The 14,430-nt window shown below is 44.3% G+C and overlaps 1 protein-coding gene across 4 annotated transcripts in view; it reads right to left on the bottom strand.

Moving 5' to 3' along the window:
* ptprt (protein tyrosine phosphatase receptor type T) overlaps positions 1 to 14,430 on the bottom strand; it is a 361,408-nt gene that overhangs the window by 90,680 nt on the left and 256,298 nt on the right. For 2 of the 4 annotated variants that reach the window (XM_086200288.1, XM_086200292.1), the window contains 2 exons: positions 10,751 to 10,886; positions 1,730 to 1,762 (listed from right to left, as the gene is read on the bottom strand). In XM_086200288.1, coding sequence (XP_086056414.1) covers positions 1,730 to 1,762; positions 10,751 to 10,886 — 169 coding nt within the window. The remainder of the gene's footprint in view (positions 1 to 1,729; positions 1,763 to 10,750; positions 10,887 to 14,430) is intronic. The other 2 variants (XM_086200289.1, XM_086200290.1) reach the window with 1 other exon arrangement.

Below are 14,430 nucleotides of genomic sequence, written 5' to 3'. Positions count from 1 at the left end.
ATTTGCCTGTAAAAATGTATGGTGAAAGTCTGCAAATGCAAATGAGTTTTATTCCGTTTTCATTTTTTTCTTTTTACAGAGCCAAGTGTTTTTCCCAAAGAGGTGCGCTGTATGTAGATTTAAATGTAGGCCGAGGGTTTGATAGAGCACTAGCTGGCGTGACAGGAACAGAGAGGACTGATTTGAAGCCCAGAGCAGCGTGGGTGGAAATATTTGTGAAGTGTCACATTTAATTTGGCAAGATATTAGCACGAATCTTCCTCTTAATCTCCCACCTCTGTTCTGTTTGCCAAAGCCGAGTAGGTAAGATCTAACCTGCAAAGTTGCACTAATTATCCAAGTGGTTTTTTTCCCTCTTTTCTAATATTGGAGGTGGAACAGTGGCATGTGTGATTGTTTGCTTTACCGTGTGATGGAATTAATTATGCCAACCTGCTCCGACTCAAGAATGCAGCAGTAACACCTCGTTTTGTGTCTTTTTTATGAATTTCCACCCTGGAATGTAAGCTGCAAGTGCACAGAACTTTGGAAGAAGCATACATATAAAAACTGTCAAAGCATCGATGGGAGGATAAAGCATTCGATGGAGGGTTGAAACAAAGCATCATGAAGCGGGAACATGCGATGCAGTGAAAGTCTAAATGGATTTGTGACGTTTCAAACGTGCAAAAACCAGAGACAAAGCGGCGAGCACAGATGAGAGGCCCTGTGTGCAATCATGAATGACACAAATGAAGTAACGGTTGGAAGGGTTTTCCAAAAGCATCTTAGAGGTTCTCAGTTCTGACATTAAGTCCTCAACACCACGAAAAGTCTCATGTTCACGACCATTTTTTTGCCTCGCATACTTTCAGCCATCAAGGAAAAGACACTAATGATGCAATGATGGCGGGTCGAAAGACAGAAATGAGGACTTCTATGACGGCTCGGCCTGGATTGTCAAAGAAGAGGAAAACCTCAATTTCAATAACTCGGAGACACAGATCAGGCTGGTGAACAGCGGTGAGACGAGGTTACGCTTCCTACTGCACCTCAGTGCTAAAACAGCCAGGAGAAAACGAAATGTGTGCCACAGTGATACAAATATTTTCTGTCGTTTCTGTGAGAGAGAAAGGATTTGCTGCTCCCTCGTCTGTGTCTCGACTCAACAACGCTGTGATTTGGAGGCACATGCTGTCGTGGTGTTATTTCTGTGGAGGGCAGCTGCCCCGAGCTAAAAATGAAGGCTGTTCCTGAGACAGCATAACATTGAACAAAAACATGTTGCATTTCACGTATTTAGCGATGTTTAAAGCTCAGGAGCATGCAGAAGCAGAGAAAGGCCTTCATGCTGAGGATCGCATCTCCTCATCTGACGAAAACCCGTGATCACCAGATAACAAGCTTTCGTATCTCACAAAGACAGGATACATCAAGAGACAACAAAACTCTTTACTTCATTACCACAAGATAATGACCTGGCATCACAAGATGGTGGCACAGAAGTTTTACTGCACCCACAGGAGTCTAGTGCGTGCGGCCTGTCTCTGCTTCCGTAGAATCATCGCACATATACAACACACTCATTCCTGAATCCTCTCGGGTACATTCTTAACGGAAGAACACATCTGTTTTCCTGGCGTAACCTTGGAAGATGCATTTGGAAGACCCCCCAGAGCCGAACACGGCAGGGTGAGCGTCACAGTGAAGGGAGTGGATGCGTTGATGTCTAGAAGTAAACATACAATACCCCACGCTCAGAGTTCTCCATGTGTGAATCTCTCTATCGGAGCAAGGGCAAGGCAGGTACAGGACGGGACAGGAAGGGGTGGAGCCAAAAAACAGGAAACAGGATAGAGAGAGACATAAAAGGGCGTGAAACTCGAGTCAGTGAAGATGGAAACCTGACACATCTGCTTCATCTGGTTCTCCTTCGTTTCAGTCCCAGTTTTTGCTAACTTTCATGTGGCATGTAAACTTTTTTCTGTGGATACAAAGACGTTTCTGGCTCGTCTGTATATCCCATAATAGTTTTACATCTAGATAGCAACAAATGATCTGAAATGGGCTAAAGAAGTATAAGGAGTCATGAAAACATTAGACTTGTCCTCATCTGTTGCTGCATAAATCACCACAGTGCACAAATATGTTGGTACGTTCCACATTTGAAGCTGAGAAGTGATGTGGAAAGACAAAACGGTTTGAGTAACATGCACTTATATGTCATCCTCTGCAGAGCCAGGGAAGATGGCGACTACTAGTTAGCTTAGCGCAATGAATGCTAGCGGATGGGCGGATCAGCACACCCCCATTAAATACACTTTTCTGAAAAACGAAGTCCAACTTTGGCCTACACAAGAGCAACTGCTGCTACTGATTCCTTTGTGAGAGAGGATGAAGAGGATTACTGCTGGGCACACCAGCACCCTGGTCCTGGAACCACAACAAAGGAACTACAGGTGTTGGAAGCTGAGTAATGGAGGTATGCTAAGGTGCCCATCCATTACTGTTCACTGTGCTACGCTAACTAGCAGTCAGGTCTCTAATGTAGCACAGATGACAGAAGGGTATCTACCGATTCCTCTGGCTCTGGAGAGGATGGACAATGAGCATAGAACCACAAAAGTTATTGGGTTCCTTACAGGAACGTGTCAAACATGGAGACGATCTAATAGTCTGAGTTTTGAGCAACTGAACATTGAACAAAGGACCCTCGATGTGCAGAAATGAATCAGCTGCGTCAGTCAACAGCGGTGTAGAGAGAAGCTCTGTGTGGACATGAAGCTTCCTGTGCAAAGAATGAAAGAAATCCATTTCACACCCAAGTGTCTTTGAATGTGAAGACATCCTGTCATTACTAATAATGGTGAATCCGTGCAGGCTGTAGAGACAAACCTCAAAGAGAAAACAAGTGGATTCATTTTGCCCACGTTAAACGTGGAATGTTGCTGATTTAACACATTTAGAAATGTGTTGCCTATTCACTCGGAAAGACCAATTTAGTATTTCAACACTTCTGGAGCTGGTTTCCATTCTTCTTCTAGAACAATGGGAAGAAATGATTCATTTATATTCCTTCGCTGTCGTGAAGATGTAAAGAGGTAGCAGAGGAGGACAGTGATTGATAAGCTAGAATGGATCAACCAGAGAGCGGAAAACAATGGATGAACAAAGGCAGCAAGCGTTTGTGCAAAGGCATGATTATGGGACTGCGTGTCACAGCGACTTTAAAGTCTCAGGTCCACGTACGTTGGTCTGATGTCTGTAGCTCTGTACAACACACCGGACGCCAGGCTACCAGTGAGCTAAAACAACAGGCTCCAGCTAACTGTGCAGCTACGGCTGCAGACACCCACCTGGATACGCTGCTGACGGAACTTCCTCCCAACCCGCAGCAGCTAATCAGTGACCTTAAGTCTCCTGAAGTGACACAAATGTCCGCTGACTAATTCCAGAATACGATGTATTTAATCCATGTCTCAATTACAAAAACTCAGTGTTGACTGGAACTATCTTCTGCGAAGAATTGCAAGGAATCTGTCCCCTTGGTCATGGCTGCATTTTTGTAGGTTTAAATAAAACTAGAAAATAAGAAGAAAGGGGGAGAAAAAGACTTTTAATTATGAAGAGTGACATTGAAAATGGAAGGAATTTGATTTTTAACATTCTTTCTTTACCGGGGGAAATATCTTAAATTGAAACACAAATGATTTTTTTTTTTTTCTCGGAAAGTCCACACGGACTGAAAGTTAAAGGAGCTGTCAAGTCAAGTCGGTTTTATTTGTGCCGCGTCAAAACACAACAAAAGTTGCCTCACGTGAAGACGCTGGAGACCTTGAACCTACCATGAGACCCTCTTCTATCTTTCATTTTCTCCTTTATCACTTTTACAAAATAACGTACCCCAGATGCACGTATATGCAAGTGAGTCATTTCAGCTTTAATTTATAGTTTTATTTAATTTTATTTAATCCATTGTGATGACATGCGGATGATATCTCTTTTCATGCGCCTGCATTTATTCTTAAAATATCTTATTCATTTTTTTGCTCAATTTTCTTAACAAAGGCATTTTACATGATACAAGGGGAGTGGAAAATAATTGTGTCCCACTGTATTTGTGTCTCAGTCTATGCTCCCTTTCCCAAGTCACGCATGCCCACGCTCTAATATACCAGTCCAGGTTTGGTTGATAGTGTCGGGGCCAGGAAGAGAGCTGCAGCCCTGAATAATCCCTCACAACATTGTAAATGAGTCGGAGCCGCCAGGGAGGGGTGTTGCAGTCTGAGGAGGCAAAGATATATGGGAGAGGTTTGGGAATGAGGTTGGCCGAGAGCAGTCTGTTGTGTTGGTGCAAACGTCTCTGTCCACAGTCCCGTCTGGTCCCCCCCAACACACACACACACACACACACACACACACACACACACACACACACAACTATGTGTGCGACTGAACAGTCCGGGGCTGCATCCCTGTCAATATTGGCTTCTGATGCCTAAGGAGGAGAGTCGGCTCAGCAGCACACACGCACGCACGCACGCACGCACGCACGCACACAAAATGGTGACGTGGCTCTGGTTTTGCAACACTTTCTGACTCTCAAACATTGACGCGTAGTCAGTGGCTCTTCGCATCAAAGTGTGGTGCTTCGTGAGGCCCTCCAGCCCAGCGGAGTACACGGCTGTTTGCAAAAGGCTGCTGCGCCCACCTGCCGGAATCGCCGGCAGCTGATTGACTCCTGTTTCCGACCACAAGTCTCACATTTGCTGCAGCGAGTCCAGACTGTCTTCAAGTCGAGTGTTTTTAAGACGACGACACAATTTTCGACGAGGGGCTGCTGCTTGTTTCTCAGCACATCATTGTGAGTGAGTACTGTAACCGTGACAACAAAAGTCACATAGCCATCGGGAAGGACGAACTTATATCTGAGCAGGCTGATTCCAATTGCAACTATAAAAAGTAATGTAATTTACATAACTGTAACACAAAGGAAAGAGACATTTGCACCCGTTGTTCGCTGACAAACCCATCAGAATGGGTACAACGGTTGGTTTGGCGGTAAAACACGGGTGTTGGAGTGACACATCGGGCCATTTGGAGCTGATATCCCGGCAACAAAAACAGAGTGAGACGGCGGGAGATGGGAAACTGCTGACAAAACCAGACGTTTTTTAGCATCTACTAGAACATTTGCAGTCATTTCTTGTGTTTTCATCCGATCTGAGACTTTGCTCTCACCTAACAAGTGGCGCTGGTGTCCAGACCAAACCAAACCGCAGCGCTGAGCTTGAGGCTCTAAAGCTTTGAGGTTTGCGCCGACGTACAGATCGCTGGTATTATTGCTGGACATAAGAAGAATTTGTGTACATTTCATGGGATTTGGTATAATATAGAAGGAGCAGTCACAGTGTTGGGGCCTAGAGTCCAACAAAGTCTTGGCGCTGGCAGCATCACATTTTGAAGCACAAAGCCACTGGACAAGTGCCCGTATGCAACAACTTGGGAGTAAAAATATGATGAAAGGGATATCAGCCAAAGGTCACACCTGAGATGTTGTCTTAGATTTGTGCTTCATATCGCCAGGGGCGATATTAAATTTGTTAATTGGAGCTGTTTTTTTTTTTCTCTTTCCTCATTTGTTTTGATGTGAGATGTTGAACTGAGATAAAATGTCTTCTTCTGGGAATGAAAGCAGGTTGGTGGGCTTTAGTTATCATAAAAGCACGAGATGGCTGTAGGGTTGGAATCTTAAATAGCTCAGATAAAAGGGATTAAGGGTGGAAACATTTTAAATAACATGTATTTCTATCCATTTGCAGTTCCAGAGATGTTTTGTTAAATACTTCTAACACACACACACACACACACACACACATACACATCAAATCAGACAGTATTTAGGGAGCCTCAGAACCCTTCATTATTTATTCATTCTGCTCTCAACCTTTTGATGAAAAGCGTATCTTCTGGCGTGAGTTTCTGAAGCCCCTGGGACCACCTGGCTGTAGAAACATCGAATCTCCATTAAGACGTCGGCGTGTCCGGCCTTATTCACTTTTACATTACATTATCAGCAACAACTCCTTGCTTTTCTCGGAAAATAAAACCTATTTGGTACACGTGTAACGCTGGTCTGAAATATTAATCAGACAGTTTTGCGCGTTCAGAAAAAAAAAAGTTTTGGCTTTGGAATAATTTATGGACTCTGAAGAGCATGTCAAACACTTTAGACTTAAAAAAAAAAAAAAACACTTCTGCCTTTTACCTGGACTGTGAGTGTAAGTGTGTGGAATTAAATATAGATGAGTGGATATCATGGCTTATGATATGGCCGACTTGCCTCTGTCTGCATCTGCTTTATCCGGTGCTTCTACTGTTCCACTCCTCACTCCCTCAGCCTCACTTAATCCCCGCCTCTCTCTCTGATTCCCTTCCATCCTCTTTGTATGGCTGATAATGTCAATTAAAGTTCCTTGTTGCATCTGTTATTGTGGAACTACAAGGCTACAAGCCTTCAGTAAACAGGATTTTGCTGTTTTTCTTTTGTTCAAATGAAACAAAAGTTCCCGTCTCATAAGTACAAGGTCAGGGTTGCTATGGTGATGTGCTTAACAACAACAACGCTGCCACAGTGTGGTCAGTTGTTACTTCTGGGCTAATAAACCATGAACCATGAGGACAACTGGAGCAGTATTTGGCCGTTTTGTTTCTTGGATGACTCCACCCAAACAGCTGGATGTAAATACAGATGTTTTTACTGCTGCTGCCACATATTTCATCAAATACTCACCAACTCTGGCGCGAACCATGTTGGAGAGACTTGGCTTATGTGTTTGTTTGCTTGTGTCGCTTTGGCCTGTAATTGGCTACCAAACCTTTGAGGGCGTGGTCTGACGCACTTCACCACAACCACATTGGATGGCGTTGTATAAAAGGTTGCACTAGATAAGAGTGTTAAAGTTGATCAGGTTCTTACCAACAGGAGACGCTCCTGCAGTATCAGAATATGATGTTTACACGCCTCTGCTGTTGCTAATGAAACCCGGAACCTAGCTGTTGAGGACTGGCGTTCCAAGCTCCTCCTTGTTGTCGTGAGTGAAACCCCATCATACGACTCGTTACGTTTAATACTACTGAAATTCGTTAAAGAGGATATTCCAGGGTAGTAAATACCGCTGGGCTGTGAGCTGGAGCAGACACATGTAACCTGGACTATCTTAGTATTCCCTCCCCTCTTCCGTGATCCTCCTCCTCTGTAATACTTTCATATGTGCTCCAAGACTTCATTTGACCTGTATGGGACCTGTAACCGTGACCGATGGCCCCCGTTCAGGAGCACATCTGAGCAGCATCTCAATTGTCCGTCTTACTCCTGCATGGCTGCGCTTGTCCTCCTTCAAATACAGCAACTGCATGGGTATTTGCCCTCCAATTGACATTTTTATGTATATTATACCCTGTTGGTCTGGTTACCATCTAATTGGCATATCCACATGACCCCAGGGTTATCCAGTGCTGCCTTGTTTTCATTTTTCATATTTTTAAAACCCTCATACATTTTCTTCCTCGTTGGTTCCTTCAACCGCCTCCCTCCACCTTCCCTACTGGAAGCGCTATCTGAAGTCATGCCTTTCCTCTTACCGCTTCATTTTTTCCTCCAGCTCTGATATATTTTTCAACCCGCTGGAATTCAGGACATTCCCTGCTAGCCAGGGTTAGTCTGTGATTAGCATCGCCAACTGACCCTGCGCCCTCTCTGACTCCCCAACCTCTTCTGTTCTCTCGAAAAAGGATGTTGTGCTGTATTCAGACTAGTAATAAGGTAGTTCTCACCGCGTCCCTGTCTGAGCATGAGTTTTGTGTTCCCTAAAATGTTAAATATAATCTGTAGCAGGAGTGCATCCATGCACAGTGTGTAACTTTACCATATTGCCATATAAAGATCTGTGTATCATTTATGATCTTAATCAAGAAGTTGGAACATTCACACTTCTCTGCACCTGCAAACACGTCACGCTAACTTCAATGCACACGATGGATTTTCTTTTCTCCTTGACTAAATAAAAGGCCGCATTTCCCGGCGACACGTGTCCGAGGTTATCCACGGAGACCTGGACGTTGTTCCAAGATGGAACCGCTTTCAAAAGTGAACCTCTTTTGTTTCTAATTCTGCTAAACCTTCTTCAAATCCCATGAGAGACCTGTGTAACAGCTAACACCTGAAGAGACATGCTAGCAACGGAAGCTAACACACAGGGGTTTGGGTCTCGTGCCAACACGCCTGCCACAATGACTTCAAGGACAGTTTGCGGCTACTACTTCTACTCCTCCTCCTAGTACTACTACTACTACTACTCCTACTACTACTACTACTGCTACTGCTACTGCTACTACTACCACTACTACTACTGTTACATAAAGGTATTTAGGTTTAGGCCCAAAAGCCGCCTAAGATCATGCTTTGGGTAAAAATAACTATCAGCGTGGGAGTTGTTGCTGAAAACACCATTTTTTTTAAGAGAGACACAGCTGAAAATGTCCCGACTTCTCACAAAATTCCTCCTGGTTTTGTCACCAGACGCGTCTGCAAATGACCTGAGGTTTCATTCCCAGTTACAGGCTGCAAACGTCCACATGTCCGACGTGGGTTGTAGATGTAAATTACGGTGCATCACCTTTTGCGATTACAACTCAACGCGAGCACTGATTCTTGGCCCCATGCTGTGGGCGTCCACGCACAGAGGCACCGCTCTCCCACACGTCAGTTATTTAATATCATCTCATCTTTTGTGTTAAGGTATTTAACTGCATCGATATGCACTGCCAAGCTGTCCCATTGTAACGGTCAACGAAGTGAAGCCTAATTGAAATTGCATGAATTGCTGGCTGCTGTGATTACTGATTACACTGATAAACGTGTGAGGGGGGGAGACATTCACTCGACACGACACAAAAACATTCCAAACTCTTTCCTCCAAATAAATCGATTCTCAACAAAAAAGCAGCAAAACGAAGAATCATTTAATTTAGCGACAATGATGCTGCTGATTTTCAGAGGGTTAAACCACCATCGACATCTGTGTGCAATCCTTCTAAAAACAAGTTGGTGGTTTTGATTCAAAGCAGGATTTATTCTGGTATTTAAGCATAAAAGTCTAGAATGTGCCTTGGGCATTAATCATTATGCCCTCCATTTCACCTCCCTGTGATTCTGAGTCTTAATTTTGTAGTGTATATTGCAACAGCATGGGAATGCGTGTGAGTGTCCCCCCATTGATTTTCCTATTTGCATGACTCACACTGTGACTGTTCTGATTCTCTTTGTTTGGAAAAACAGATTTGATTTCCATGACAAGCAATGTTTCAGACATATTTGTTGTGTGAAATGCTGAAATGACATTATAAAAAAAAAACACTTACACTTTAAAAAAAACAAAAACAAAAGCAAAAACAAATGTGAATCCTGGCAAACCAAAGCACTGAATGGATATGTGGAGGAGAGGGTTGGAGGGATGATACAGAGCGGAAGTAGAGAAAGAAAAGAGAGGCAGGTGATGGTGGCAAAGCCAGTGTGCATGTCAACCAAGACACATAAAGCTGTGTGTGTCTGCTAACTGAGAAAAAAAAGAAAAAAACAAAGCTATTTTTATCTGGAGTACGGACATTATCATTTAGTTTTCCCTTAATGGTTGGAACATCAATTAAACATCCTAACATTTCGTTTTAGAAATTAATAGAAAGTCTAATAAATGCTAATTTATAAAAAGCCATTTTGACAGTGGAACTAATGGTAGGTTTTCTGTTCTTTATCTCTGCGACTGTAAGTCTACATCTTTACCTGCAAACCAGCTGTTTATCCATCAGTCTGTCTGTCCAACAAACTGGTCCTACTGACTCAAGGTGCAGCGTGTGGTATTTTATAGAAATGACATCATCAAGATGATCCTTAGCTTCTGTCGCCTGACAGAGGAACCAGCTAGCAGCTCCAAATTTTCATTTGAACCTCTTGTGTAGGGTTTTTGCTGTTTTGTTTCTCAGCTCAACTTTAAATGTGTCCACAGAGCAGCAGAGACGGATACAGGCCAAGAACTGTCTCGTCTAGAGATGAAACCAGCGGCAGGATGTGAATGGTCCTGCCTGCTAGCTTGGGTTTCAGGAAGCTTTGCTTAGAGCGGTACGATACCCAGGAAGTGTGTTTTACCTTTCAAATTCTAACGAATGGGTGACCAGCTCAGGAAACCGTTGTCCTTCTCCCTCCTGCATCACTTCTTTGAGATTCCGGAATGCAGAAGGAACCAGCCACGTATATCTAGCCTGAAGCTGCGCTGCTGCTCCAATTTTCTGTAGTTTTTGTTTTTTACTAAATCAGAGTGTTTGTGGATTACTGAGAATGCAGCTGGACAAAGAAGACGTGGATTGAACTGGACGACTCCTCTGAGAGTTTGTAATGTGACACATATTTGGACAGTTGTGCTGTTGTTAGCTGCCTTTAGCTCCAAGATAAATGTACGTAGCAGGCTGTTTCTGCATTCTGGAGTCATAAAGACGCATTGCAGAGGGAAAGAAACATCTCTGTGACCTCAAGACACCTAAATGTCGGTGCTTGAAAGGAAAAACACTGTTTTTGAGTGAAGTATCGCCTGAGGGGTTCCATGAAATAAAATTTAAATGCCACACGCAGCACCTTTAAGCTGCTCCTCTGTCCTGATGTTGCATCTCTTACCACACATGTAGCACCTCGAAGCTGCTACAGCTGATCAGTACCTACCTGCGTTTGAAGGTGAGGACGACACCGAGGAGGATGATGATGAACATGAGGATGCCGGCGATCACTCCAGCCATCTTCACCGTGCTGTCCACCTGCTTCTCGGGCTCAATGGCGTCTGAATCCTGTGTGGACGCACCTGCACGTCACAGGAACACACACACACACACAAACACACCCGCACAGCGGTAAGCACAACAATTGTTAAGAGACTGCATATATAAGACGCATGCACATACAGAAGTCAAACACCTGCACACGCTGCCAAACACACATATGGAGGAACACTCAAGCATGCATATGCACAAACACAACACACACTCACGCCGACAGGAACACTACAGATGTTTACCCTTGGCAGACATCCTTGATAAAGACCCACTTCAACATAAACATCCAGTATCTGCCATGAACAAAGCACACACTTGATCCCAAGGTGATCCTCTAAAGGCCACATCAATATGGAAGGAGGCAAACAACCCAGAGGCAGCATGCGGGTGGATGACAACATCCAGACACACTTCCAGGGACAGAGATGAGGACTTGGGTTCAAAAATAAAAGGTGGAAATGATTTTTTAATTCAGTCTGATTGATCTGCTGTGATGTGGGGTAGCACAGCCTGAGACGTGTCGGAACACAAGCAAGTTTCATGGTTGGAAACTGTGGAGCCAAAAGAAAAAAACCACGTCTGACAGTGAAAGTCGCGCCGTGAAAACGGTACAAATAAAATGAATATTTTAGCATTCATGTGGATACAACACTTCTTTTTCTTTTTTGCTATCCACATCCTCAGCAGTGTGATGCTGAGCAACAGAACCAAGTTTCTGCATGTGAGACCCGCTGACCCGGATCGAGTGAAGACCTGTACTGTGACTACCTCAGACTCAGCAAGAAACGCTCTGGTCTGAAAATGCTCTCAGTATTTCTGGAAGTGTTTCAGAGATGAACTTTTCAATTTCTCCAGAGAACGTTCTTCCTATTAACATTCTCTAGAGCGTTAACACAACTGATAATCTATCAAATATTCACTTAACATTTCATCTCAGTAACCCTTTAACCTAATTAGGATATTATTATTTAGATTGCAACATTTTGTCTTCGTGAGACCCATCAGCATCAAAGACTTCGTCTTCATATCATACGATCACGCGACTGTATTCCTGTGGCTGATCTGGCTAGTTTTGTTACTGCTAAACAACATTGTTGATTAAAAATGTTTTGCTGTGGTTTTATTTTGTGGTGTGGAAGCAACATGGATGTAGAAATGTCTGATTTCAGTCCTCAGAAATTCCGACGTATTCTGATTTATGCACAGAACCATAGAACTTTTATTGTTAAGTTTTGTTTGTTCAAGTTTTTATAGACTATTTACAGGTTGCTGGCTACTGCTGTTCATTGTGTTAAGCTAGCTAGCACGTAGCTGTTGTTCCTGGCTTTGGAAAGGATGGACAAGAGGTGAATTACCCCGACTAGCTGTTTCGTGAAGAGCAGGGCATCTGTAGACACTGACTTCCTGGATCTTTGCGGCCTCCATCTTTGTTTTTTTTCAATTACGTCCTTTAGTTCTCTCCAAGATTCACCCAGATGGGAGTACGTTGTGACAACAACAAGGCTCATAGAATTCTACAAAGACGTTCTTTGTGGAATTAAAAGGTGACTTCCTCAAAAGTTGTTTCCTGGAGAAACGGTCCTCAGCGCCTTGCTCAAGCAGGCACACACTCAATCAGACCTTCCCAATTACTCCAGAGCCACTCGAGCTCAACACCAACAAGTCCAGGTTACAACCTCGGCACCCGCAGAGATGAACACCAGAGGAGAAAACCGGACAAAGCCAACTATTAATGAAGCTGCCCATTTCAACCAGGGGGTGAATGGAAGCAGCGAAGGTCATGTGACTCGGGGAGATGGACAATGGTGCTGGCAGAGATGAACAGAGTGGATACAGCAGTGGTTGATGTGATGGAGAAGAGCAGCATGAAGTAAATAAAAGAAATAGTAAGAGACGTACAGAAACCACAGAGGTTTGGAGGGAGAGAAGGATGGGCGCTGATGTGAGAGTGATGGAGATCAAAGGGGGGGGTGGGGGGCTGACGAAGAAGGCGAGGGGAAAGAGTGGTTGAAGGTGAGTTACATAAAAAATGACAGAAGAAAGAGCAAAGAGTGAAAGGAGGAGGACAAAAACCCCTCGAGTGGAAGACCCTGGGATCCTGTTATCTAGCACCCGGCAGCCTCTCGCTACAACCTCGACAGACAAAAAGCAGAGTTCAATTAATCCGTCTCCTCTTCACCCCGTCTGCAATAACAACACAAGGTCTAACCCTGGAAGAGCTGGAACCGCATTTTCTTACATGAGTCATTTTGCACAGTCGTGCACGAACGTTTTGTCCCATTAACGCTATCAGAAATAACCTAGAGAGGACAGTCTTTGGGAGCCAGTGGTGTGTAATCAGCAGAACTGTACAGAGGGACGAATTTCAGATGATCTGTCGAGCACATTAGTTACACGAGAGCCTCCGGCGATCACGCAGGAGGCGGTGCACACGCTCCCCTGTAGTCCCTGCCCTCACAATCACCCCACAGGTTTATTAAAGCCTCATACAACCCCCCCACCCCCGGCGTTAACCCACACTATGTATCACCTGACACATTACAGTGTGACCCCATTTGTCCACACTTGACTGGCCCCCGCGCTGATTGGGTTCAGCAGTTCATGATGTAACAATAGACGAGCCCATCTGGTGACGGGTTCAGCTCCATTTAACACTGTGATTGGCCAGCTGGGGAGCCGCTCAGCCAATCAGGAGGACTCTGACTGGGGCAGAGGAGAGGTGGGATAACGCCATCGCCTCCATTACGGGGGGGATTGACAGAAAACTGACGCCGGCTCCCTGGACCCATCTGTTATTATCTTTATAAGTTCCACTGTCAGGTGACACATTTATGAATCAATCTTGTTGTTCTAGCACCGGTGTTGCCAGGTGGTGGGTGGGGGGGGTCAGGGTTCTATTCCTGGTCCAATCAAGTTCCCGAAGAAGAACAATAGAACAACAGTGATCTAAAACACCATCACATTTTTGACTCACAAATATTTGCTAATTTCATTAAATTCTGATTAATTGTGCACCCCCCCCCCCCCCCAGTAATCAATTAAATAGTTGTTTTTAGGGCCTGAGCCTGAAGTACCTTCAGGCTCAGGCCCTACAATGTTTTTTTTACCTCTTTCTGTACGTTTGCTCGTGTCTAAGGTTTGTCTGCCTGACAGTTCAGTTTTCTGCGTGCCCTGTAAGTCCGGCTGAGCGAACAATAAAGTTGTCCAGTTTATCTCTGCTGGGCGGCAGGTAGAGAAACCAACAGGATTACATAAAGATAATCTGACATCACTGCTGAATGCACATCTGAACCCCAACATGCTGAATACAGCTGTCGGATACACGGAACTGTGCCATTAAACGTTGACGTGAGCGGGAACATTAATCTGTCACCCTAAAATGTTTGAGTTTGATCAACGAAAGGCATTCAGCCACAGACATGTTGGATTTCTGCAGTGATCAAAAGTTACACACAGTGGTGATTCCTGATGCGCCGCCAGAATAAAAGGGCCTCGTTGACACTTGACATGATTTCTTTATGAAGAGCCAATGTTGCCACGGGCGACCCAATAAGTCACAAGATGAGAAACAAT

The sequence above is a fragment of the Aulostomus chinensis genome, chromosome 3 (genome assembly GCF_037954235.1).
Source record: "Aulostomus chinensis isolate RoL2024-O1b breed Wild chromosome 3, RoL_Achi_v1.0, whole genome shotgun sequence".
NCBI classification, from domain to species: Eukaryota; Metazoa; Chordata; class Actinopteri; order Syngnathiformes; family Aulostomidae; genus Aulostomus; species Aulostomus chinensis.
The sequence above is the reverse complement of the archived record's forward strand: the minus strand, read 5'-3'. Positions and strand labels throughout refer to the sequence as shown.